Source organism: Theropithecus gelada, chromosome 12 (genome assembly GCF_003255815.1).
Source record: "Theropithecus gelada isolate Dixy chromosome 12, Tgel_1.0, whole genome shotgun sequence".
Taxonomy (NCBI): domain Eukaryota; kingdom Metazoa; phylum Chordata; class Mammalia; order Primates; family Cercopithecidae; genus Theropithecus; species Theropithecus gelada.
In genome coordinates, this window is record NC_037680.1 from 35,488,367 (window position 1) to 35,516,236 (window position 27,870).

The following is a 27,870-nucleotide window of genomic DNA, read 5'->3' on the forward strand; positions in this document are numbered from 1 at the left end:
TTATAATTGTATTTTTGTTTCTAAAGATTTTCTCCTGCACCGTTTCTGCATTAAACATTCTGTTGTTCATTCCCGCTCCCCCACCCCCAACAAATGTTATTAATTTGGAAAGTATATTTAAAGGTTCAAAGGGATTTAATGAGACATGAATTCTTTTGTGAGTAATCTTTGTTAAAAAGAGAGGATGTATTATAAGGTTACATAAATTTACTCTTAACTCTGATACTTTTTAGACAATTTTTTTCATTATCTTCCTGTCAGACTTTCTCCCTTGCCCCTCTTCTCTGTAGAGTGATTTAGCAGCTTATTTCCCCTGGTGAGCCACATTCTTCTAATTTACCAAAATACATTGTATGGAACATACTTGAATAAAAATCTGTGTGGACCAGAAAACTTTCCATTGATCCTGGGGAGGGCAGTGTGCATGTTTTAACTCTTCAGCCCCAGCTGTGCCTGGCCTCCTTCAAAGTATTTTGGTCTTTCATTTCAGCCACAATTACAAGTTCATCCGAAAATGATGACCGGAGTGGCTCCAGTTTGGAATGGAATAAAGACGGAAGCCTAAGATTAGGGGTTCAGAAGGGAGTGCTTCATGACCGCAGGGCAGATAACTGCTCCCCAGTGGCGGAAGAGGAGACCACCGGGTCAGCAGAGAGCACGCTGCCCAAAGCAGAATCCTCAGCTGGAGATGGTCCGGTCCCTTATTCTCAGGGCTCCAGCTCGCTAATAATGCCACGGCCCAACTCAGTTGCAGGTAAGGCCACACCTTTCCCTGGAAGGATTATCTCAGGGAGACCGAGGTGCCCTGTGTTCACTGTCTTCACGTGGGAAGACATTCCAGACACAAGCCAGCTTCGTGGCCCTGGGTCAGGCACTTACCTTTTCTAAGCCTCAGTTTACTAATCTGTAAACACAATAAGGCTGTACTTAATGGTTTTTAAGTGATCCTTCTACTCTGGAATTCTTTAAATCGATTACTTGGACTATTGAACTCTTGTATACAAGAGAAGAAAGTATAAAAACTCTCCTCTCCGTTTTTGTTATTTTACGCCTTAGAAAATTCATGACTGTTTATTACCTCCTGGTAAATGGGAATTGTTGAGTGAGTTTGTTAGGATCAGCTCAAGGAACTTCTTACCAAACTTACAAACTTATTTTTGTGTAATTGAGTCCGATCGTACAGGCAGGAGGGCCAAATTTCTGTACAATTCAGTTAAAATGGAGCTCACAGCTTAAAATGTAAGCTATGGAAGTAAGAGCTCTCAATCAAGGAAATGAAAATATTCGAGACAGGCATGCTTTACCAAGATGCAGCAGCTGGAACAAAGAAGAGCACAAAGGCTGGCGACTATCAGTAGTCAGACTGGTTGCCAGGTGTGTGTCAAGCAAGGAGAATACAGTCAGTCCCCTGTATCTATAGTTCCACATCTATGGATTCATCCAGCCATGTAGCAGAAATAACCAAGGAAAAAAATCGATAAAAAATAATTTAAAAATACAGTCTCACAGTTATTTACATTGTATTAGGTATCATAAGTAATCTAGAGATGATTTAAAATATATAGGAGAATGTAGGTTATGTGCAAATATTACACCATTTTATATAAGGAACTTGAGCATCCAAGGATTTTGGTATCCTCAGGGGGCCTTGGAACTGATCTCCAGTGCATAGTGAAGGATGACTGTAGCTCCAGATGGGTGGGGAAAGGAGCTCTCTGCATCTGAGCTGTGGTGCCTGCTTTTAAGGTTTCTGCATGCCCCTGTGCTGAATTTAAAAGAGGAACTTGCTAGTCTTTCTTTGTTATCAGTGTAGCACTTAACATTTCTCTTCTACTAATGCAGGGACCTAGATTCTCTGCTCCTACACCAGATAATTTCTCTGTGATTTATACTATGCTTTCAGAATGCGGTGGGTCACTCTGGTGGTTGTTGGGTGTTTTTTACAATGGGACTCTGAAGTAGCTGATAAATAAGCGGCCCTAATGGAAAAGTTCTGAGGCATAACTCTAATTCACTTTCAAAGGAAGTGAAATGGCCTTGTTCCAGAAGAGGGATTTGGCATGTCTGCCAGAGAGAAATACTAGAGAACATTAAACAAGTTGACTGATAGTCCTTCCACAAACTTTCCTGTCCTCCCACAAACTTTCCTGTCCTCCCACCGTTGTCCCACCACTTTGAAAGAGTATGTGGCACCCAAGGCGCTTTTAGACCGTATTTACCTAGTTTTGATGAATGGGTCGTTTGTATTATCCCAGAACTTGATCACTTTATTGACTTCAACAAAAATAGTGAACTTGTGCTCAATTTAGTCAAGCTATTTTAAAATTAGGAAACATTACTGCCTTAATTTTAACAGTGTTAAAAGCATCCCATTTGGGGTTGTTTTCTGCTCGGTGTTCTTTATGGGTCTCCTGCCATGTGAAGTGACAGTGGGTGTCAGCTGAGCTTTTCCAGTAGGCTGCCGTGATTATAGAGCAGAGCTTTCTGATTTCTGCTGTGCGCATTCATTAGCTTCTGCGTGTGCCCTTGAGCTAGACCTCCTGTGGAATGGGAGGGTTTTACCTCTAGATTTGAGCAAAGTCTACCTGGCCTAATGGGTTTGCTCATTTCTTCTGTGCTGCGTATTTTTTAAACTAAATGTGTATTTTGAAAAGACATGAGCAAAGGCCTATTCCCTGGTATCTGTTAACAAGCTAGGGGTCTGGTATATTCTTCATTGCCTCCCTTCCTGCCCCTGAAGTTGAACCTTAGTTAAGAGGAAATGGCAAGATTTTTCAAGTACCATTGAAGAGTAAGATTCAGGTTGTATAGACTCTATGCAGCTCTATTTAGTGATTAGAAGGCAGGCTGCTACAAACAGGGCAGCAGAGAACTCTCAGTGTTAGAAGAATCAGAATAATATGTGAAGGACCATATAGAGAAATCTCTTAGAAGTATTTGCATATTATGATCCAAGTAAACAAATTGCCTTTTGGTGGGAAAGGTGTTTTGGCACATGAGGATTGGCAGGTAAAGGAAGGATGATGCCAGGCCTCTGTTCACAGCCTCCCCATGGGGCTGACCCCTAGGGGGTTGGGTGCAGAACTTCTTCCTAAAGTCCTTTACTGAGCTTGCTACCAAGAACTGGAATTGTCTGTTAACCATGTAGTACGGTGGCAGGTTTTTTTATTTTGATTTTTTGTCAAAGATTATAAAAATAAGTTGGCTAGGTTTAAAGATTATTTCACTATACAGATTTTCTTTGTAAAGATATTTGTTAGAGTGGGATTGGTTTGTACAACTATATATCACATCAAAATGCATGACATGGACACCTCTTTGCTTTATTAAAAACAGACCTAAAAGCCTTTAAAAGTATGTTTTAAATCATATCGAAGTTAGGTAATGGGTTCTATTTTTTACTATTTTTTTCCTTTCAAAGTACTTTCTGAGTGGATTATAGAACACTGTGTTTAATTTTCCAGGAAACAAGCATGATCGCTATCCAGTTTTCCTAAAACTGGTTATTTCCCTGAACTTATTGGCATGGACTTTCCATAGGTTGGTCCACAACTTTAGCAAATGTTCCTCTTTGTTCAGCTTAGAGATGTTTCCCTCTGCCTTGCCCCACCAAACCCACCCTCACCAGAAAACAAACTTTCCTCCACATCTTGAAATGTGCTTCTCATCCAGATGTTAGATACAGTGTGTGTGTGCACAACAAGTGTATCATTAATTTCACTGTAGAGATTCTAGCAGTGGGTTTATTGTTGCATGAAATTATTGCTTTACCTTTGGGTTTTTTGGGCCCTGAGTAGTGTTCAGGATTTTGAAAGCATTTATGGGTAAATACTGAATGTGAGTCTGACTTTTGCACAGGTAACATCTGAGAATCTTAGGCATGCCTGAGAGGGCAGAGTGGCCCACGTTTCCTGCTCAGAGGGTCGGGAGCACCTGGGGACATAGCTCAGCCACAGATATCTGCCTGCCCTATTCACTGGCACCTCTGTTGGTGGCTTCGAAAATGCCTCAGAAAGCTGAGATAGCTGGCAGGTGGTGGCTTATGGCCCTGCTGCAACTTTCAGCTCAGCGTAATCGTATTTGAAATTGAGAATTAGCCAAGAGCTGTGGAAGTGCTGAGGCTGCTCTGTTGCAGATTTTGGTGCCGAAGCTCTAGTGACTGGGAATCTGAAAACAGGCCTGTGAAATCTTACCATCTCCTGCATCTGTTTAGATACAATCTAGGGCATTTTTGCAATCCTTTATTTGGAATGTCTTTTGTGGTCACATATTTTTAATCCTTTCAGCTGTTATAAATTTATAAACTGTTATGTTCTAAGGAGTCAGGGGAAGAAGGGACATAGGCAACATGTTTGAGGCTCTAAAGCATCTTTGTATTCTCTAGGGCTGCAGCATTATGTCAGATGTTCATGACTGTTCTGGCTCTGAAATGAGTTATAGATTATGAATATGGCTGCCTGCCCCTTCTACCTGTGCCTTAGTGGGTGCATTTATCATGAGGCGTGTAAGGAGAAGGGTCCCAGGGCTCAGGCAGGAGCCTAGAAATGTTCCAAGCTGTGTTACTACAGGGAGGTAAGAAGGTTGGGGGAAGACAGTGTAGTCCTGTTGACCCTCCGGGAGGTTTTATACACCCTGCTTACGAAGGACCTAGAGAGAAGCTAGAGGCTGCCCTTGGATTACTATACATTTGATCCATTTAAAAGCCCTGACAAGGAATTAGCCGAGGCTTTCTAATGGGAAAGATTTGTGTGGTAACTGGCAATGTGCACAGAGTATTCACATAAATGTGTATACACTGTGGATATGCACCAGGAGGATACAGAGGCATAGGTGCATGCTGTCGTGAAGTCAAGGTTTCAGGTGTTTCTTGCTGGCTGGGAGGATGAGTAGGCAGGGCATGTGTTGGATTGCCCGCTGGAGGATGCAGTGAGAGGGGATATGCCAACACAGTCAGGCCTGGAGCCACCCAGGTAGCTGTTGAATGAAGGAGTGAGAGAGGATGATATAGACAGTGAGGAAGAGAAGGACTGAGATCTTAGTGGGGGGAAATAGGAAGGGTGCAGGTAGGATGGATGGCACTGGTCGGCAGCCGGTTGCTGGGTCAGAGCCTGTTGGGCAGCCAGAGGGTTTTCCGAAGACAAGTGGCCCAACTTGACTTCTGTCCCCTGCACCTTGGTCCCACTGAAGATGTCCCCAGTCCTAAGAAGCCTTTACCCAGGCACTATGACTCCCTCTAGGCTCTCATTTGCCCTCAAGTCACTGTATATTTTCTTGTCCTGGAAGATAATAATCTGACTAAGATCAACAGTACTTCATGTTGGGCTTAACCCATAAACCAAATTAGGTTAATTTTAGATTTTCCTCAGTGTAATAACAGGAGGGGTTTTTAAAAGGCAAAAACGTGTACTATATACTTGCTTCTAAGATTTCTTGAGAATTAGCAAAATTATTTTGTGCTAGTTATTTTTGTAATCTAACTTGTATGAATGTTTGAATAGATCTTTAATTTTTTTTTTTTTTTTTTGAGACAGAGTTTTGCTCTATCACCCAGGCTGGAGTGTAGTGGCACGATCCTGGCTCACTGCAACCTCTGCCTCCCGGGTTTAAGCAATTCTCCTGCCTTAGCCTCCCAAGTAGCTGGGATTACAGAGACCCGCCTCCATGCCCAGCTATTTTTTTTTGTGTTTTAGTAGAAATGGGGTTTCACCATGTTGGCCAGGCTGGTCTGGTCTGGAACTCCTGACCTCAAATGATCCACCCGCCCTAGCCTCCCAAAGTCTTGTGATTACAGACATGAGCCACTGCACCTGGCTTTTTAACGCTTTATAACAAATACTTACATGATATGAGTCTTACTGATTTGGTCAGAGGTAAACGTAACTTATTTTTAGAATTAAAAAAATACACCTATAAAATGCAGTATGATATATAATGTTTATATAAGTCTACACATATTCGAAGCTTAGGAATATGATTATACTATTACTACTGAGCCAACTTTTAGTGTTCTGGGTGCTGTGGAATTGTACACATAGAATCTTCCCATTTAATTAATAAGTTTGGCATTCCAAACAGCAGAAAGCTCCCCAGAGCTGCAGAGAAGAATCCAGCAGCATGCCACCTGCTTGTGGTGTAAGTACTGAAGCTTTGCTGTGTGCCACATGATTGTCAGATTTCTTCATCAAACAATTTATGGTAAATTCTGTCTCTTTCCAAGAATAATGGAGAATTCTGGCAACTCAGTCAACATAACTTTAAGAAAAAGAAGCACTTGGTTTTTACCACTTTTCACTTGATACTGCCAGAAAAATAAACTGGGGCAAACAATACCAAAATGACGTTTAAGTAAATTTTGTTGAAAACCTGAACTGAATTGCTTAGTGATTAAAGTCACCTTTGAAGATCCTAAACTTCAGTTTAATATTACAGCAACAAGCTCAACCAAACTGGAAGATCTGAGTTATTTAGACGGGCAGAGAAATGCTCCTCTACGGACGTCAATTAGATTACCGTGGCACAATACGGCCGGAGGTAGGGCACAGGAAGTTAAAGGTATTTATCCTCACATCCACTGCGATAATGGTTATGATGAACTCAATCAGTGACTTTGAAAGTCTGTGATAACCAGCATTGAAGCCAACTGTATTTATAACATGAGGGAAAGTGTGTGTGTTTGTGCTAAAAGCATATCTGTGAGGTGGGCTAAGAGGTCATCCTCAACGGTTTGGGGCTTCTTCCTTAAAATATGTGATTAACTTGCTTCTGGAATTGAAAAAATAATTCTGCAGTAAGTTATTTTGAAGTGAGGGGTAGTTTAACACTCATTAGGTGCTTATTATTAACAAAGTATAAGCTTTGTTTCAATTCTTGGACTAGGCTGGGCACAGTGGCTCATGCCTGTAATCCCAGCACTTTGAGAGGCCAAGGCGGGTGGATCACCTGAGGTCTGGAGTTCAAGACCAGCCTGGCCAACATGTTGAAACCTTGTCTCTATTAAAAATATAAAAATTAGCTGGGCATGGTGGCAGGTGCCTGTAATCACAGCTACTTGGGAGGCTGAGGTAGGAGAATCACTTGAACCCAAGAGGCGGAGGTTGCAGTGAGCTGAGATCATGCCATTGCACTCCAGCCTGTGCAACAAGAATGAAACTGTCTCAAAAAAAAAAAAAAAAGAAAAAAGAAAAAGAAAAAATCCCTTGGACTGTATTGGCCATGTTCTCTGTCTGCCTGTAACACAGTTGTGTGAGGTACACAGCAGCCTCACCGTACGGGCAAAGTATCATCACACCTGGATGAGAACAGAGCCCTATTTCTAGGGAAAACATGTTTCTATTTTATTCATATAGCAGGGAAGAAGCACGACTTAAATGCAGTTCCAGAAAAACCCATGAGACACGATTTGGCCCCTTACATGGCTTTCTGTAATCCTCTTTGTCCTTGAGTCCTGAGAATAACTCAAAGCCATGACCAGACTAGAAAGTAATTTCAATAGGAGACTCTGTAGTGTCCTGTTGGTCCACCAGGGTATGATAATTGAGGTATTACAGAAGTATTAACAGAACCAGATTGGAAATGCTTACAGACAGATCCTAGTGGGGGTAAAGCTAAGGATTTAATGTAACACATAAGCAATGATATTTGAGTTTCTTAGTTTATAAAATTATGACATTTTTCTAAAATAATGTTTCTTTTTTTCTTCTGAAGCACGATTTGCTCCCTACAAGCCACAAGACATTTTGTTGAAACCCTTGTTGTTTGAAGTACCAAGCATAACAACAGACTCTGTGTTTGTGGGACGGGATTGGCTCTTTCACCAGATAGAAGAAAACCTGAGGAACACAGAACTGGCAGAAAACAGAGGCGCGGTGGTGGTTGGCAATGTGGGATTTGGGAAGACGGCAATCATTTCCAAGTTGGTGGCCCTGAGCTGCCACGGAAGCCGCATGAGGCAGATTGCTTCCAACAGCCCGAGTTCATCACCTAAAAGTATGTGTGTGTTTAATTACATGTGTAGTTTATTAACATAAGATAGATGGAGGAAATTGCTGTTCACATAGACATAAAATACCAATTTTCTTCAAGTTGTTGCAGCTACTATATCATGTTTGCAATCGTGTGAAGTAAACTATTTGAATACGTCCCTCTGTCATGATGTGTATTCAGCTATAAGCTGGGGCGAGACCAGTGTTCCCTGATGTCCTCCTGAACTGTAACCCCTTCTTCCTTTAGATACAGGCAGAGTTGGGCCAGTGAGGCTTGATCAAGTGCTCTGGAGAATTTGGGGCCCTGAGAGCAAGGAGTTGGGCTCCTGGCAGAACAAGCTCAGATGGAGTCTAATGTGGAGTTCTTTTGGCACATTAGAACCTGTTTGGCACAGCCTTCGTCTTCTGTATTGGATTTTCCAAAATTATAAAGACATAGGACAGAGTAGCCAAATGTTTGACTATTTACTGTTTATTTCATATGCAATAAACTCACTCTAAACATGGTGAACAAGTGAATCATGCGAGATTTTTAAGACCCAAAAGAATTTAATAGGTCAGGCACAGTGGCTCATATCTGTAATACCAACACTTTGGAAGGCCGAGGTGGGAGGATTACTTGAGCCCAGGAGTTTGAGAGCAGCCTGGGCAACATAGGGAGACCTTGTCTCTACAAAAAACTAGCCAGTCATAGTGGTGCACGCCTTTTGTCCCAGCTACTCAGGAGGCTGAGGTGGGAGGATTGCTTGAGCCCAGTAAATCGAAACTGCAGTGAGCTGGGATTGTGCCACTGCACTGTAGCCTGGACGACACAGTGAGAGCCTGTCTCAAAAAAAATTTTAAAATGCCAGGGACGGTGGCTCATGCCTGTAATCCCAGCACTTTGGGAGGCTGAGGTGGCTGGATCGCCTAAGGTCAGGAGATCAAGACCAGCCCGACCAACATGGTAAAACCCTATCTCTACTAAAAATACAAAAATTATCTGGGCGTGGTGGTGGGCGCCTGTAATCCCAGCTATTCGGGAGGCTGAGGCAGGAGAATCACTTGAACTCGAGAGGTTGAAGTTGCAGTGAGCCAAGATGGTGCCACTGTACTCCAGCCTGGGCACCAGAGCAAGACTCCGTCTAAAAAAAAAAATTTAATAGAGGAAGCTGGAAATAGTAGATGGCTGTTCTCCAGGGAGGCGAACCTGTGCTGTCATGTGGACCTCTGAATTTTGGACCATGTTCACTCCTTACTTATTAAGATATGCCCTGGGGCGAATCAAGAAATATAGTCAACACCCCACCCTGCTCCTACTATGATGTACATAATGAAATGGGTCTTTCTCTGCAGCTTCTGACCCCACTCAGGATCTTCCTTTCACCCCGCTGCTTTCACCGAGTTCTTCCACAAGTGCTTCCAGCACAGCTAAAACACCTCTTGGGTCTGTCAGTGCTGAAAACCAGAGACCAAGAGAGGATGCAGTGAAATATCTTGCTTCTAAGGTAAGCTCTCTTGTTTTATGGGAGCCTTCCAGATAGAGAGATTTGCTAGTTTGGTCTCTGAGAAGTAAATTGGAAAGGGGAGCTTAAAACAGAGACAACTGCTTAATGATAAAGTATAGCTTTTGATGAAATAGTGATTAAGTTATCCAAGTAAAAGTATGAATGACAGTATCTGTCTTAAGACATTGGCAGTGGACTTGATCCATGTTAAACAATGGGTTGAGAGTTCCTCAAGGCAGCAGAAGGTAGCACGTGCACTCGCCACAAATCCATGCTTACCTCCATGTGCTCTTCTTAATTTGGTATGTGAGCAGGAAATTGGGAGCTTCTGACTTGACCCAGACCTCTTCCCCTGCACTCTACTGCCTGAGACCTTTGGTTCCCTCGGCTTTGTGACTGAGGTTTCTCGTGAACTTGTAATACAGCCTTCCTTGGCTGGCTTTCCCTTCTTAAATTCATGATCATCAAGGTCTTTCTGAAGTTTTTCTTCTGCTCAGCACCCATCACTGGCTCACCAGCCGCACTCCTGCATTAAAGCAGTTACTTCCCTTGCTTCTAGTGGGCTGCTTAAGTTTCCCTGGCCAGTGGTGGTGTGAGTCAGTGGAGCTGGAGAGCTGCTGGAGCCAGCAGCCATGGGGACACATTGTGAGGAGACCCTGCGGGGAGGTTGGTGAGAGCAGCTGAATAGAATCCTGTTCTGCACCAGATCCCTGTCCCTTCTCCTTCCTGGATGATGACTGCCCTTGGGACCGTCAGCCCTGATGCTTCTGACCCCTGGTTCAGAACAGTCCTCTGGTCATGGGTGGGTAATTTGAGATGAGTGATGTAGTGCAGGCTTCAAAGCCATCCCTGCTTACAGTGATTTTCAAATTCCATTGACTGTGACCCACATAAGAGAGACATCTTACACTAGTGATCACTCACACATAATTGCCCACATAACTAAAGCATTTTAGAACTATATTTATTCTTATATTCTATAATATACTCTAGTATTCCTGAGTTTATTTTTAAAAAATTATGGCTCTAAATTGATTTCATGCCTGTAATCCCAGCACTTTGGGAAGCTGAGGCGTACAGATCACTCCAGTGGTCAGGAGTTCGAGTCCAGCCTGGCCAACATATTGAAACCTCGTCTCTACTAAAAATACAAAAATTAGCTGGGCGTGGTGCCGGGCACCTGTAATCCCAGCTACTAGGGAAGCTGAGGCAGGAGAATCGCTTGAACCCAGGAGACGAAGGTTGCAGTGAGCCAAGATTGTGCAGCTGCACTCCAACCCAAGCAACAGAGCAAGACTTCATCTCAAAAAAATAAAAAATAAAAGTAAATAAATAAATAGATTTCATGACCCACTGTTGGGTCATGGAAAAAAAAGCAAAGCTGCTTTTGTGAAACGCCGTGCAAGACTGTAGTACTGGACATCTCATGATGGTTTGCACAAGCTTACAGAATCCTCACATGTATCCCTGCTAATTTCTGTCCAGGTGAGAGTTGGAGAGCAGCCAGCTTTCCTCTGAGTGTTGACGATAAATTTAATCTAAACCAAAAGTCTCATGGCAGCTCTAGGTTGGCCAGAGGAAAGCTGTTGCACATTTACTTTTGCCACTTGTCTTTTAAAGAGTCTGCAGACTTGGGATCTAATCCCACATCCTTGACTATCTGTGTCAGGTTGGCAAGGCATCTAACCTCAGTGTCTGGTGCCCTCAGTGATGAACTGTGGCTAGTGGTTCTTGTCCTACTTCCTGCAGGGTCTTGCTGCGTCCAGTGGGACAGCAGCAAGGCAGATACTTCCAAAAAACATGTATCTCTTGGCACAAGTGTTTTGCTCTTCTTTGCCTTCCTTACCTTGTACTTGTGTTTCTCCTATCATCCTTCTTTGGAAAAGTATTGGATTTTTCTTCTATCTACTGCATGCCTCCCATTCCCAACACTTCTGTGTCTGGCCGTTTCCTGGCGTCCCTCTCACAAGCAGCCTGCTGATGCTGCAGGTCCCTTGGAACAGGACGATTCCTTTTCCTCTCAGTACCCAGGCAGCTCCCTCTCTCGTCCAACTTGTCTCTCCACATGATGGGCAGAGATTTGGTGATTTCGGGTTTCATTCTTCAGACAGCGTCGCTATTGAACTTCTCCACAGTGTCCCTTGATGCAGTGCGGGTGTGGGGAGGGGCCAACGTCTTGACCCTCCGGACCAGGAGAAGGAGCTGCTGTGACTCTGCAGCCCCGGTCTCACAGCCTCTGGCTTTATCATCTGCCTTTTGGGATCAGCAAAAGGGTTTCCTAAAGAGGTGCTGCTGCTCTTGAGAACAGAAGCCTAGTGAAGATGGCACTTTTTGATGTTGAGAATATTAGGATGGCTTGGAGCTGCTCTAAGCCAGGGTAAATTTTACATTTTATGAATGCTGTTTGCTTATATTCAATACAAAGTAACGTGCTGATTTTTATGCTAATCAAGATGGATTTTGTGGATGCAGTTAAAGGTTCGCAAACCACACAAGGGAAGGAAGGAATAAATGGAACAATTATGCTAACAAATGACCCAGTCTTGGGCAATAGATGCTATGTATCTTGTTATCAGCGGACGAGCAGAGTTGTGTTCCTGTTTGAGATCGCACAAGGAGCTGTGTGAAGAGGGTGAGGTGACGCTGACAGTTCTGCTTCCCCCTAGGTGGTGGCCTACCACTACTGCCAGGCTGACAACACATACACTTGCCTGGTGCCCGAGTTTGTGCACAGCATCGCAGCTTTGCTCTGCCGGTCCCATCAGCTGGCCGCCTACAGAGACCTTCTGATAAAGGAGCCCCAACTACAGAGCATGCTGAGTCTCCGATCCTGTGTGCAGGACCCGGTGGCAGCTTTCAAGAGGGGAGTGCTGGAGCCACTCACAAACCTGAGAAATGGTACCTCATAGCAGCTACCTACAGCCCCTCTCAGTAGTGGTACAGCATACACAGGTGGTCCCCAGAAGGCAGGTGGTCAGCAGGGCCCTGGGGTAGAAGTGAGCTGGAGCAGGGAGAGAATGTGGAAGCGTCAGTGCCCATCCGCTCCTCTTTCTCAGAACCAGCCCCATGAGGTCCCTCCTACACCACCCCTGTGGTATAGTGTTAAAAGGAGCACCCTGATAAGAATGAATGTGATGACTGAGCGGTTCCAAAGTAGTTTGTAACTGTGGGCTATTTAGATGACTTGCACCACAGAAGACTGTTGCGTATTTTGCACTCCTAAGTATCTGAGGGAATAAGTGGATTATTTGGAGGAATTTTCCAGAATATATATTTGTCAGGGCCTCTGCTCAGTTGAATTGAAACCTTAAAGTGACTTCTAAAGGTTTCCGTTTTAATTTTTTGTCCCCAACAAGGTATCAGTGACCTGATGGTCCCTTCAGTTTCCCATCTTCTCTCCCCTCACCTCCTCACCTTTTGAGCTTGTTTATCTGCCCACATGGCCCCTCTGCTGGAAGGTGCTAGAGGGATAGAAAACAGATATGTCATCATTTCTTCTCTATTTCCTGGGCAGAAAATCAGCACTAATAAATAGAAAACCAGATTCCGGCTCGCGGAGAAGAGCCCTGTTGGAGGAGTCAGTAGTGTGGAGCTCTCACACTGTGTGGTTGTGTGGCTTGGGCCGGGCACTTTGCCCTGGGTTGGGGGCAGCGAGGGTGTCAGTTTCCCTTCCCTGGAATCCACTAAGGAGCTCTCATGGGGGACCTAGTGACCTTTCCGGATTGGGAGTCTGTTATGTGTTCATTATCTTTGTGTAGCTCACCCCAGTGACAATGGTTTATGAAGAGCTAACTGTATTATATACATGAGTGAGATTCTGCTAACGTGTGTCATGCAATATGTTTGTTTTGTGAGAATTGGTTTTCTTTTGGCTCTGTGCTCCAGTTTTCACTATAAATTTAATAGAAAATATGCTTCTGTGAAAACTGTTTCTTGTGCCATATGTAAACCTTTTTAGTTTCTAACATTAAACTGGGCACTAAAATACACTGGGTGTTGCTGTCTTAGAGAAATGTATAATTTCTTAATTTGAAAAAATTATTTTATCCTGTAGAGCAGAAAATTCCTGAAGAAGAATACATTATTTTGATAGATGGCTTAAATGAAGCTGAGTTTCATAAACCTGATTATGGAGATACGCTTTCTTCATTTATTACCAAAATTATTTCTAAATTTCCTGCCTGGTTGAAGTTGATTGTGACTGTAAGAGCAAATTTTCAGGTAACAAAGAATTCTCAAATCTTTCTCCAAGTCCCTATATTCCAATTTTACAGTGATAAATATTAATAACATAAAACTGTTGTAAACCATTCAGCTGCTTGAATTGGAAACTATGTTAAGAATTTGAAAAATTAGTCCAGAGAGCCCCACATGGGTGAAACTCTGACCTTTTTAGCTCAAGGCATATTTATCAAGATGTCAGGTAAGTTTCCTGTTGGCATCGAATTGCACATTTTCAAATGGTGGCATCTAGCCCTGGTTACCGTCATGGAGTGTGTGGGGCCAAGAGGCCTGCCAGAGTTTAAACCTACTCCTGCTGGTAGTTACTTGCATGGGTTTGCTGTGGGGCTTTGTGTTTTTTTGAAGGGAAAAACGAAGGTGAAAGTTTTTTTTTTTTTTTTTTTTGGAGATAGAGTCTTGCTCTGTTGCCTAGGATGGAGTACAGTGGCATGATCTTGGCTCACTGCAGCATCTGCCTCCCGGGTTCAAGTGATTCTCCTGCCTCAGCCTCCCGAGTAGCTGGGATTACAGGCAGCCACCACCACGCCTGGCTAATTTTTGTATTTTTAGTAGAGATGGATTTTCACCATGTTGGCCAGGCTGGTCTCCAACTCCTGACATCAGGTGATCCACCCGCCTCAGCCTCCCAAAGTGCTGGGATTACAGGCGCAAGCCACTGTGCCCAGCTGAAGGTGAAAGATTTTTAAGGCCTATTCTCAGAAGTCTATTTTTTCGTAAAACTTAAACATGAGGTAACATTTGCAGCGAGCGGTAGGGTGATTTTTTTTCCCCTCCATCTTCCTTCTCACTTGAATCCTGAAATTGTATCTTAACCATTGACTCCTTCTATACCTATCGTGTTTCAGTAAAGACTTTTAGACATTAGGTTTTGATTTTTGCCCTTTTATGATATTTATTTAAAAACAGCATTTGGAATTTTTTCATTATAAAAACTGAAATTATACCTCAGTTGAACTTGATGAGTGTTTTTTGGACATTCAATTTGTATATTTTTCAGTCTTTTTTTACACAGTAAGCACAATTTCACAATCAGTAGAGCATAGGAACCAGGAACCTTACGTTCCTCTTCTTCTCAGCTGTGTAAGTTTTCAGAGCTTCAGATAGCATCCATGTAAAATGGGAGTGATTGTATTCTGCCCTCTTTATCTATATTGTTATATTAAATGAGCACATGCATTTAAATACTTCAGAAACAACAGTGGGAAGTCTTTTTAAAAAGGCAAAGCTCTTTGCTGTTAGGCGTCAGATGTGCTTAATCTTTGGAATGGGGAAGAGATGGGAAGGGCACACGGGGCTTCTGGGAGCTGAGTATGTTTTGTTTCTGGGTGCTGGTTACACAGGTATTCTTAGCGAAAATTAGTGACACTGTGCAATTGTGATTTGTGCACAAATCATATGTTCATATGTTAGACTTCAATTTAAAAGTTTACTTTAAGAAAGCAATTAATAAAATAACATGCTGTACCAAAGTAGGCAGCTTTGTTAAGATGTGCTGTCGTTGAGAGACAGCCCAGGGACCGTCTCAGATTTCCTGGTTGGGTTACATAGCCCCAGTGTTTGATGCATAAAGAAGGATGCCTTTTATCTTGGCGTCTGGCCATGTTCTTAGATGTAGTGTTGGTTGGTGTTTGTCCTTGTTATATAAGCAGTTGCACAGTGTAAGGATTATGGGTATCAGGTCACCTGCAGAGTCTCACTGCCCTTACTGGCCCTGGCCTCGCTGCCGCTGTCTACACAGGGCTCTTATTCTGCTCGCTAGGCTCAGGGTCCTCAGATGAGGGCCTTGGGAGAGCATTTACTGATTCCATCTCCCATTAGGATTTCTTTCACATAAGCTTTTTATCTTCACCTTATCCTATTACACATTTTAATACAAAACAATGAGTCCCTGTAATCCATGAAAATCCTCCTTGAAAGAAAACTAGTGAATCTGGTTTAAAATGCTGCTAAAATAAAAAAGGACTCTCTGTAGAGTGACACTGTGGGTTTTTGTTTTTTTCCCCCAGGAAATAATAAGTGCACTGCCGTTTGTCAAGCTTTCCTTAGATGACTTCCCAGACAACAAAGACATCCACAGCGACCTGCACGCCTATGTCCAGCACAGGGTGCACAGCAGCCAGGACATCCTCAGCAACATCTCCCTGAATGGCAAGGCTGATGCCACGCTCATTGGAAAAGTGAGCAGCCACCTGGTGCTGCGGAGCCTGGGCTCTTACCTGTACCTCAAGCTCACCCTGGACCTCTTCCAGAGAGGCCACTTGGTCATTAAGAGCGCCAGCTACAAGGTGGTGCCCGTGTCTCTTTCTGAGCTCTATTTGCTGCAGTGCAACATGAAGTTCATGACCCAGTCCGCCTTTGAGAGGGCACTTCCGATTCTCAACGTGGCCCTCGCATCCCTCCACCCCATGACAGACGAGCAGATCTTTCAGGCTATTAATGCCGGCCACATCCAGGGGGAGCAGGGATGGGAAGACTTTCAGCAGAGGATGGACGCCCTCTCCTGCTTCCTCATTAAGAGGCGAGACAAAACCCGCATGTTCTGCCACCCATCCTTCAGGGAGTGGCTTGTTTGGAGAGCAGACGGGGAAAACACGGCCTTCCTGTGTGAGCCCAGGTATGACAGGCGCTTTCTGTCAGCTCTTTGCAGGGAATCTCGTGTGCACTTGGGGAAAGGATTTAAATGTGATGCACGTGTCTCAATGGAAAGGCAATCCAGAACGACTAATTCAGTGTTACTGCTTTGTTTTCTTATTTTTCCTCCTTTTTGGCAGAAGGATGGGCAATGGGGAATTCTCTGTACAGAAGCTGCCTTGTAATTGCTAGTACTCCCTTATGGATGGTACATGTGGATAAAAGGGAAACTGGGTAGTGCCTATGTGGTCCTTCCTTGCTGTCCATTCTCTCATGGAGCCCCGTCCCCTCCCCCACCCAGCTTCTGCAGGGTCATGCATGGGAACATGTGAGATCAGCTCCCAGGAACAGGGGGCTTCTCTAAAGGGTGTTCCTTGTGTGTCTGCTAACTGTCATGGGTCCTCAGCACCTCCACTCCCCCACCACTCCTTGAACATGGAGTGATTTGTCCCAGGGATCAGGTGTATCTGTGAGCCCAGAGGAAGCACCATGATCCAATCTAGCCTCCTTGCTCCACACCCCTCACCCTTCGTCGGTGAGCTCTGTGTGGCTGACTGGACCAGGCTGGGTTGCAGTTCTCCTTGCTGCCTGGGCCACTGTTATCACAGTGGGATGGGGAGGGAAGCCTGTCTGCTGTGTGGCCTCGTAATAGCGTGAGAGGTCAGAAAGTTTGAGGGTGCAGATGCTTTCAGATATATGTATGGCAAGCCCTCAGCTTCCACTTGGCCCTGGCTTTGGCCTGTGTCTCTGCTGTCTTGAGTGGCTTCTGCTCTCTGTGAGCCAGAATTGCCCCCTGCTCTAGTAACAGAGCTGGCAGGCTGCTCAGCTGACCCCTTAGGCATTTGACCAGATGCTGGGATCCAGAATGAAGAGGCGAACAAGCATTGGTGAGCCCTGCGAGCCTCACAGCCACTTTCCTCCCTGTGAATATTGACTGAACATCCACCTGATAGGCCTGGCTGCTGTTCATGTTGGGGTTCTTATTATTTTCTTCAGTAACGCTGGTTGAAGGTTTGTTATCTTTTGAATCTGGTTTGGGGCAATAAACTAACATCCATATGGTCTGGCTAAATGTTTCCTTATTTAGCCAGACCATAATAGCTAGGTGAAACGTGTGCTATGACATTTCTAGCCAAGTCAGATTACTTTCTAGGGAAAGTCCAGTCATTTTCTAGGAAGACTGGCTATAGTTGGGTTTGTAGAGACATAAAAACAAATTGAAAGACTCCATCAGGACTGTAGGTTGTTACTGGGTTGGAGGCTAAAGTGACTGGACTGTAGTCTTCATTAAGCTTCACTTCATTTTGGGTATTGGTGGGCCTTGACGTTACGTAGCCTAGGCCAGAGCTAGGGTGGGTGCCTATAGGCTCCTGAATGCCACTGTGTTCTTAAAAGCAGGTGTGGGGACATCCCCTGAGGCAGGACCCTGGACTAGGTGGAGGCATGAGAGGCACCAAGGGTACAGAATTTAAGGAAGCACCCACTCCTAGGGTGGTGCGAGTTGTTGGCATTTTCCCAAGACCCCTGTAGTATTTGAGTTTCATTCAATTGAGAGGATATAGAACAATGTTGGAAGGAAGCTACTGGATTCAGTTCAGCAACAGTTTTTGTTATATGCAGTTATGTGCAAAGTACTGTGGCAGACACAGGAATTCCTGGAACGAGGACCCTGCTCTCAGGGCTTCCTACACAGGGCAGGGGAGGCAGGAAGTGACATGCAAGAGGGAGGCACACTTCTTGTGGACCTCACAAGAGGCAGAAGCTTCCAGTGGCAGTAGAGGGGCCTGGGGAGGTGATTTTAAAAATTGGTGATGGTGGGTTGGGCCTCGAAAAATGGTAGCATTTCTTCCCCCACTCCCAATTGATGTATTTTTGCCGTAATTATAAAGGGAGAAAATTTCAACCCCCAGACAAGAACAGTTCACTTTTTATTTCTGCCGCATTTTAAATAATATACCAACCATCTTTTTCTCTAGAAATTCTTGTCTGGGTTTTTACTCGTCACAGGCATTTTACCAAGCTGTTAGAAGCCTTAGAAAAGTATCATTTTCATTTTCCATGGTTGTGCAAACCTCCTAGGAGGCAAATTATCATGTACTTCACTATACCCTTGTTGGATTTTTAAGTTGTTTCTAAATTACTTACAAACAGAACAACCTGTCATGTCTTGGTGCCTTACAGATCTGGATTCAAATCCTCCATTGATTGTGTATTTTTCTGTGCATGAAATATATTTTAATTCTCCATGCCTGCCTTCCTTAGCTATAAAAAATGAGTGTCTTCTCACTGAGTGTTGGTAGCTATTAAATAAGATCTTAAGGCGATGTACTACTTCCTGTCTCTCCTTTCTTCCCTCTTATTTTTGATTATGCCCTAGGTTAGCATTCCAGAAATAGAATTAAGAAGTTAAAAAGTAGTTTGAGTCTGGCCGGGTGTGGTGGTTTACGTGTGTAATCCTAGCACTTTGGGAGGCAGAGATGGGTGGATCACCTGAGATCAGGACCAGCCTGGCCAACATGGTGAACCCCGTCTCTTAAAAAAAAAAAAAAAAAAAAGCCGAGTCTGGTGGCGGGCACCTGTAATCCCAATTGCTTGGGAGACTGAGGCAGGAGAATCGCTTGAACCCAGCAGGCGAAGGTTGCAGTGAGCCAAGGATCGCGCCATTGTACCCCAGCTTGGGCAACAAGAACGAAACTCTGTCTCAAAAAAAAAAAAAATAGTTTGAGTTTTCATTCATATCCACCTAGACTTAAATATATTTACATTTTGCAATATTTGCTACATCTGTTTCCTTTTTTTGTTGATGTTAAATTGTAAGCATGATATTTTACTTTAAATAACTGAATATTCATCTTAGAGATATTTTCATACTTAACCATGCTATTACTGCACCTAAAATATTAATGTAAATTCTTATTAATCTTAAACATTTAGCCATGCTCAAATTTCTATTTTTTAGTATGTTCACATCAGAATCCGAAAAGTCCATAAAATACATTCGATTGTCTCTTTTAATCTATAGTTTCTCTTCTCATCTTTTTTTCTTTTTCCTCACAATTTATTTGTTTAAAAAGAGCAACTGGGTAGTTCGTCCTGTATAGTTTTCTATAGTCTGAATTTTGTGTCCTCATGTTGTTTTTTCATGTGTTCCTCTCACCCCTATTTGCTATAAATTGGTAGTGAAGTTTAGAGCTTGTTCAGAGTCTATGTTTTTAAACAAAGACACTTAGTAGGTGGTGGTGAGTACCTCTCTCAGGAGGCGCATGACATCCTCATGTCTCTGTAGGCACTAGAAGCCACTGATGACCGTTTCTAAGATCCATCAGCTTTTTTTTGGTTGCACAGGCAGTCTCATCTAGAACAGCCCCCTATTAGCTCTGTTCTCTGTTAACTCGAGAAGTGAATAGGTTGTTAGTAGGTAGGTAGAACAAGGCTGTTGAAGACAGGAGGAGCTGTTGAAGACCTTGCATCAGAATGAGGAGGCCACATTCTGCAACAGCAAATCTAGGTTGACTTGACCTTTTTTCATGGAACAGAGGAGAGGAAAGAGCTAACAGAAGGAGTGTGCAGGGCACAGAGTGTGTGGGGCCTACTGTACCAGTCAGGAGTGGGGTCTTGGGGGGGACTGGGGATAGAGACGGGCCTTGCTGACATGAGGTAGCTGTTGTGGCTTGGCCTCGTGGGCAGAGTAGAGGAAGAGGAGTCAGAAACTAGGTGTGGCTTTGCTCTGGAGAAGGGTAAGAAAGGCAGGCGGTATGCAGCAGGTTTCGCAGGGACAGGGCTGGTTTTAGTTGTCAGCAGTTGAGATTGCAAGATAGCCATCTGTCCCAGGCAGACAGGTTCCAGGGGCAGGGTGGGTCAGCAGTTTGGAGGAGAAACTGACGGTTGAAGATCTAGCATCACTGACGGAGAGGTGTCTGGCGTGACTCGGTGAGGAAGCTCATGTCATTAGAGAAAAGATAGCACTGGGCTTCCAGGGCGTGGAGGAGGGTTTCAAGGAGGGACCTTATGGGTGTAAAGTGTTGCCAAGAGGTGAAGGGAAATGAGGGTTAAGAGGAAGCCATTGGATTTTTAGTGAGGGAGGAGGGTCCTGGATCCTTAGGAGACTCTGACCATTGAGTTGAGAGGAGAGAAAGGAGGGAGCCAGCATCTTGGGATGGGAGGTGGAAGGGCTTAGGGGACGGGTGGTTTTGTTTGTTTGTTTTTTAATAACACAGGAGATTGGGACATTGTCGGAAACATCACGGAAAGATAGTGTAGAGAAAGATCCATAAAGAAGGAGAAATTGGGAATGCGAGGAGGAGGGAATGGGACCTGAGCGATGGGGCAGGTTGCCTCCTCTTTGTTCCTGTGGAATCTGTTCACAGCACCCAGTTAGCTAACTTGCGTTTCGTTTGCGTGTCCCCTCCCATCGCTTAGAGCTTCTCAAGGAAGCACCTTGCATTGTTCCCCATAAAATCCCCGCCGTCAGACGTGGTGCCAGTGATAAGGTGTAGCTGTGAATGAATGAAGGAGGACTCAAGCTCTACTGGTTAAGAGCACAGGCTCTCCTATCTGACCAACTTTAATTCAAATCTCTGCTCTGTCATCTAACCATGTGGTCTTGGACAAGTCGCTTTACCTGTTCAGGCCTCTTCATGTAAGCATATGGGGGTCATAGGATTGTGCAGGTAAATGTATCAAGATAATTCAGTTAAGTTTCTGCATCTGGCATAGAGTAAGAGCTTGATACCTGGAAGCTTTGGAAATGAACAGAATCATGAATGCAGATGATTTTAGAAGGGGATTGCTTGGTTTCAAGAACAAGAGGGCAGAGAGGAATGATGAGCAGGGTTGCAGGAGCATAGGTGGGCAACAGTGGCATGGGGAGTTGTCTCCTCAGAGAGGTGGGATGCCCTGTGCTCAGCTGGGAGCACTGGAAACCTTAGGCCCGGCCACCAAGGGGTGTGTTGTCATTACCCTATAAGGTGATACTTAGTGTGTCTTTGTGATGGACACAGTTGGCCTGGCCACAGAGCTCAGCCAGCTGGGAGACTTAGGAGGACTTAGCCTGTGGTTGGGAGAGTAGCCCGCAACTGACATGATTTGGGCCACATTGAATCCTGGGATCAGTCCATGGGTAGGACCTGGGGAGACCTTGGGGGCCTGGAGCACTAGAGAGATGCCGACAGCGGTTTCCATGGGAACAAGGGAGGAGGGGAATCCCAGGGTCAAGATCTGGGACGTAGAAGGTGTCCAGGGGATGAGAGGGCATGTGCTAATGGGAAAACTTCAGGCCATTACAAGACATTGGACGGGACTCAGGGAGCAGTGTGGGCTTAAACGTCATGCCCTCCCCTGTAGTATAAAAACCGATTCCTTGGCCTCCACCTGCCTTGATTTACTCATCTCTAACATGGTTTATAACCTATTTGGGAAGCAGGCATGCATCTGGATAGACAAATGCACTTTAAATAATGCGTGCCTTTAATCCTAGATTAGCAACTAGTAGGAGGATGCATCTGGCATAGAGTAAGAGCTTGATACCTGGAAACATTACATATATTTTAAAATATATGTAATGTTTATCTTTTCTTCCCTCCACAACTACCTGCTTTTCCGCAATCAAACTGCTCAAAGTTGACAAGATGATAGAAATGAAAGTAATTTACATTGCATAGAAGTCACTGCTATTGGAATAAGCAACTCTGTGTGTCATTTAGAAATTAATTGGCTCAGACAAAGGCATGGGGTCCACAGGAAGACAGTGAATCCTATGGACATAGAGGGCAAATGGGCAGGATGGCCCTTTCACAAAAGGGAAATGGGCAGGATGGCACCTTCACAAAAGGGAAATGGGCGCTATTGGTTGGATGTCAACCATGTGCCAGCCACTGCAAACCCACTTAGAGGCCTTAGCCTTCTTCTCACCACAAGGACTTGTGTGCCATCCAAGCCTAGAATTCTCTGCTTTCCTGATCATGAGCTGTCACCTAGCATGGCCTGGCTTTTCTCTCCTTCCCACTGTGAGGCCTTGTCTTTTGTCTGCCCCCAGTGGTGGTGATCCTGAGGGGACCTGAAGGCCAGGCCCAGGGATGGCTCTGTGCTCTGTGTCTATTCATGCATGCATCCCAGAAACACATTTGAATATTCACCAAGTGCTGGGCACTTTGCTAGGCATTATGACTCAGACGAGACCCTTAGCCTCCCAGAGTTTACATCTTTGTGACAGACATAAATCAATGACTAAGGCAATGGGTGGTAAATTGAGAGTGGGTCTGCAGTGTGGTGGAATGGGCTCTTCTGCTATGAGCCTTTGTATTCCTTCCCCTAGGAATGGGCACGCGCTCCTGGCATTCATGTTCTCGCGTCAGGAGGGCAAGTTGAACCGCCAGCAGACCATGGAGCTCGGCCACCACATCCTGAAGGCACACATTTTCAAGGTGAGATGCACACCAGCTTGGGGAAGGGTTTCTTTGTTGTCATTTTGAGGTTTTGCTTTGGAGATTTTAGAGAGCTCTGTCAGCCATCCAAGAAACACTCCACGCACCTCAGCCCAAATGCAACCTCCTCCTTCCTCCCCTCTCCAAAAGTAACCACTGTTCTGACTCAGCCTGGGCATTTCCTTGCATCTTGCTATAGTTGATTGCTCAAGTGTATATCTGAGTGCTGGAGTTAAGTTTTACTTCTTCCCACCTTTAAATCTCTGATAAGTTTCTTTTTATCTAAAGGCTCCACTTTGTTCATTACTTTTTGTTTCCTTGTTATTGATTTGTCCGAGAACCTGAGTTCCTTGACCTGTGTGATTTTATACCACCTGGACTTTCTAACTGTGTGCTTGTTTTTCATGATGCAGTTTAACATGTTCCTCTTTCCCCTGGGTTTTCACAGGCTTAATCACATTGATCATTTTTTAGGATGTCAAGGTTCCAGTTGTAAGTTTCTTATATCAGGAGGCACAGCATTTGTGTTTGCTTCTCATTTTGTGGTGCCATCAGTCATTTCTGGTCACTGCCTGGACTTATTCATTCGCGGTTACACCTGGTGATTTTTTATATTTTTATTTTTATTTTTTTGAAATGAAGTCTCGCTCTGTTTGCCCAGGCTGGAGAGCAATGGTGCGATCATAGCTCACTGGGCTCAAGCAATCCTCTCACCTCAGCCTCCCAAGTAACTGGAACTACAGGCACGCATCACCTTGCGGGGCTCAGATGGTGATATTCTAATTCTGTCATTCATTCTTCCTCTAATTTGCTTCCAACATGGCAAAACCTTGTCTCTACTAAAAATAAAAAAATTAGCTGGGAGTGGTGACATGTATCAGTAATCCCAGGTACTTGAGAGGCTGAGGCATGAGAATCACTTGAGCCTGAGAGGTGGAGGTTGAAGTGAGCTGAGATTGCACCACTGCACTTCCAGCCTGGGCGACACAGCAAGACTCTGACTCAAAAAAAGAGAAACTCTCATCTGCCATCTTTCTCCCCAGGCACACAGTTAACCTAGTGAAGACAGGCTGGTTCCTTGACCCTTGGTTTCAGGTAGTGAAAGCTCGCGTGTCCGGGCGTTCTTTGTGTGAGACCCTGTGCCTTCTGCGGGTATCTGCACCCTCTGCGGCAGATCTACTGTCAGAGTGACCCTGCAGGTGGGAACGAGATGCTCAGGCAGGTCTGTCTCTGATTGTTTCCAGGGCCTCAGTAAGAAGACGGGAATTTCTTCAAGCCATCTCCAAGCCCTGTGGATTGGCTATAGCACCGAGGGGCTGTCCGCCGCCCTGGCCTCTCTCAGGAATCTTTATACTCCCAACGTGAAGGTGAGCAACCTTCTGCACAGAGACCCGGAGACCCAGGCCTGGCCGGCTGCTGGCTGTTGCTCCAACAGCCCTGCTTCCCTCTGCCCTGGGTGGTGGTGAGAGGATGCAGAGGAGCTTCTAATGATGTGCTTCCCTGATCATGCAGGCTTGGGCACTCTATTACTCATTCTCCCAGAAGTTTAGCTTTTCTTTGGCAGAAAGATGTGGGTGGTCAGGGCTGCTCTGGGCACATGTGGTGACTGTTACGCAGCAGATGTGATAAGGAAGCAATTTACAAAAGAGATCAAAGATCAGAGAGATTTCTAGGGAAAATGGGTTTTTTAAGTGTCCTAGGTTACTAATCTGGACCATCTCTTTAGAGTTCATGGGAAATTAAGCCTTGATGCGCGATGCATAGAGATAAGTACACAGAAAAACAATCATCAAGGTTTCATGTACACACATTTCTGCCTATGGAAAGGATGTCAGCATGGCCTTCTGTGGAGCCAAGAGCTTCTTCACTTCTTGGTTAGCGGCTGTCATGTCATGATGTTCCACTCAGCTTTTTAAGGTAGATTTTTCTTCCTGATTTCATGTAGCCTGGGAATCTGAAGCACACAGAGGCCAAGTGGCCTATTAAGGCCACAAAGACAGTGTCCAGGCCTTTCAGCTGCAGGCCCTGATGTGCCCGGCTGCCTGTGGAAGCTCTGGGGCAGTTTAGTGAGCCAGGTCTTCCTCCTGAATCACTCACATTGTTTTATCTTTCATTTCAGCTAAGAGTGTATCTTTTTGCTTCTCCATAACTAATGAAATTCTATAATCATAAGGAAGAAAGACAAGAATAAAAATGGCAATATCTGTTTTCATACTTTAATGAATTTCTGGGCATAGAATTTATTTTAATACAGTGATAAGTAAATGGGAAACATCTGTTGAGTACAAGTTTTTAAGACAGTAAATTTAAAGGTACAGCATAATAGTGTAATGAGCATGGCCCTCCTGGGATTATAAACTTTCCTCTTTAATGTATGTGTGATTTTAAGAGTTAATCATTTTTACTTCGTTTTGTAAAACTCCAGTGTTACATCTACACCATCCCCCAAATTATTTCTATAATGTGGTTATAGAATCTTAAGTCTTTTCATTATCCTTCCGTTTCTTGTATCTTTCGGGGCGGGGGGGAAGGTTTTCACAGGATCCTGAACAAATTACAGTAATTTTAAATTATGCATGCAATTAAGGAACTTTTTTTAGAGTGTCTTAAATGTTGTCGTACAAGAATGAATGTCATTTTGAACAATAATTGCAGTTTGCCACGTTGGTAGATTAAAGTGACTTGCTCTGGGATGATTACTTGGTAGATGGATTTTAGTTGCAGTGGCATGCCAGCAGTCTCTAACCATATCATCTCCTGTGGCCAGGCCAGGATGAGCCAGCCTGGGCCCCGCTGGCCCACTGGGGTCCCATCCAGCCAGTGGTTTTGTTGCACCATCTCATAGGCTGTGGCCTCGGGAGGACTTAGGTTGCAATTCTTTTCTCAGCTGACAACAGAAAGGAGAGGAGAACATGAGCTAGGCGTGGCCTTTGGCCCAACTTCCTTTGGCTGGGAGATCCAGTCATATCCTGCATCATAGTCAGGAAGGACACATTTAAAAACAACTGTGCTTGTGTGAGCTTCCAGTGTACTTAGTGGGAATGTTGATGCAGCCCCATGACAACCCTGGCCAAACCTCTTCTCATCCTCATGATGGTATTGCTTTGCATACCCCCACCTCCCTTCCTGTTTTCATTAAATCCAGAAGTTGAGAGATACCACCACTTCCGAGTGTTGTCCAAGGAGAGTTTCTGTGATCATGATCGGAAAATGTCCATATTGTTGGGGGAAAATCTATAGGATTAGTTATTTAAACGGGCTCCTTCAGCGCAGCGCAATCTCAGCCAGGACTGCTGCCTCTGCTGCCTGACTGCCCTGTGACCATCATTAGCTTTGTGCTTAGCACTCAGCTCTGCCTTACTCCCTCTGAGCCCTGGCTTTCTCACCTATAAAGTGGAGACACAAAAGAGACTGTGTCTCGAGTGATGAGAAACCTTACTGAGATGTTAAAGTTACTGGGAACATACTTGGCATTTATTATGTTTACATGAATTCTTGTTAGTGCTTTGCCTCATCTCTGGAAACTGGTTCTGCTGTGGGCACCTGGGAACTTCTGGATGTGTCGGTTGGTGCTTGTTAACAAGAGCTGCCTACCTTGAGGATGTGATGGTTGCAGGTGACTTACCTCTGCCCTCAGCTTGGCATGAGGTGTCCCTGCTGCTCTGTGCTGGTGAACAACCCAGGGTGGGCATGCAGGGTGATGTGGACAGGAGGGCAGAGCTCCCTCCTGTGCCTTCCAGAGGTCAGGGACATGAGTTCTTGTCGTTTCTGAAGACTCCATGAAAGGTTGATTATAACATCGATTAATGTTTATTTAGCATGTACAGGATGCTGAGTGCTGTGCTAAATGCCTGATGCACATGTACATACATACTTTTTTTACACATTGATTTTTAATCTTTATAACCACCAAGTGAAGTGAAACTTTTATCCTCGTTTTTTTAGATGAGAAAACTGAGGGCAGTTGATAACGTTCCAAAATCACACAGCTGGAAGGGTTCCTGATACTCAGCAAGCCCTTGCTCTGCAGGTGCCTATATCACTTGATGTGTTTACAGCCCTGGCTGCCAGCTAAAATCACCTGGGAGCTCTGGGTACCACAGCCCCAGCCCCAGTTAAGTCAGAATCTCCAAGAGTGGGGCCAGGGTATTGGAAACTTTCAAGCTCCCAGGTGGTTTCAGCATGCATCAAGGTTAAGAACCATAGTTTGGGGGAAGATGATGGAGGGTTAAGTGGTAAAAACAACTACAGCCTTACACCAACAAAGGAACATGTTTTTCCCAGAAGCAGATGACGTGTGAATTGAGGACATCTTTAGGAAACCTGCCCTGAGCACATGCCTTCCAGGTAAACTCTTGTAAGGGATTCATCATGGCACTCCAAGTGTACCTTCCACTATTATTAGCAAAAGAGTACCTGTTAGAATAGGATGGCATGCTGCTGTTTTCTTAGGTGGCACCTAAAGCACAGAGAGGTCGAGGAATTTTCTGAAAATCACACGGTAGGTTAGTTTAGGGGCTGGTTGAGAACTCACACCACTTAATCCTTTATCTTTTAGGCTCATGGATCTCAAGAAGGTATGGGGTTGATGGGGGAGGAGAGAATGTAACTGTCTGGCAGAATCATCCAGGGAATGTACGAATGATCCTGCCCGTCCTGTGGCTATCAGAGTCTGGTGTGCCCCTTGCGGCATTGCACGTATTGTCCAGACATGTGTATCTTCTGTGTTCCTCTTGCTGAGGACTGGTTTCATCGGCCTTAATAAAATCCTCACGTATTTCTTCAGCATAATCTGATTCTGTCCACACTAAGTTATTCAAAGGGATTTTAAAAACACTTTTATTATTTAATTTAATTTAATTTTTTTTTTTTTGAGATGGAGTTTTGCCCTTGTTGCCAAGGCTGGCGTGATCTTGGCTCACTGCAACCTTCGCCTCCTGGGTTCAAGTGATTCTCCTGCCTCAGCCTCCCGAGTAGCTGAGATTACAGGCACATGCCACCACAACCAGCTAATTTTTGTATTTTAGAGACTTGGTTTCACCATATTGGCCAGGCTGGTCTCAAACTCCTGACCTCAGGTGATCCACACACCTCGGTCTCCCAAAG

At 44.5% G+C, this 27,870-nt stretch overlaps 1 protein-coding gene across 5 annotated transcripts in view; it reads left to right on the forward strand.

Moving 5' to 3' along the window:
• The window catches only part of TANC1 (tetratricopeptide repeat, ankyrin repeat and coiled-coil containing 1), a 262,804-nt gene that overhangs the window by 192,956 nt on the left and 41,978 nt on the right, over positions 1 to 27,870 (forward strand). For 2 of the 5 annotated variants that reach the window (XM_025404494.1, XM_025404498.1), the window contains exons 8-16: positions 491 to 754; positions 6,430 to 6,531; positions 7,705 to 7,986; positions 9,318 to 9,469; positions 12,136 to 12,367; positions 13,524 to 13,690; positions 15,718 to 16,325; positions 22,656 to 22,764; positions 24,009 to 24,131. In XM_025404494.1, coding sequence (XP_025260279.1) covers positions 491 to 754; positions 6,430 to 6,531; positions 7,705 to 7,986; positions 9,318 to 9,469; positions 12,136 to 12,367; positions 13,524 to 13,690; positions 15,718 to 16,325; positions 22,656 to 22,764; positions 24,009 to 24,131 — 2,039 coding nt within the window. Of the gene's footprint in view, positions 1 to 490; positions 755 to 6,429; positions 6,553 to 7,704; positions 7,987 to 9,317; positions 9,470 to 12,135; positions 12,368 to 13,523; positions 13,691 to 15,717; positions 16,326 to 22,655; positions 22,765 to 24,008; positions 24,132 to 27,870 lie in introns of all 5 variants that reach the window. The other 3 variants (XM_025404493.1, XM_025404497.1, XM_025404495.1) reach the window with 3 other exon arrangements.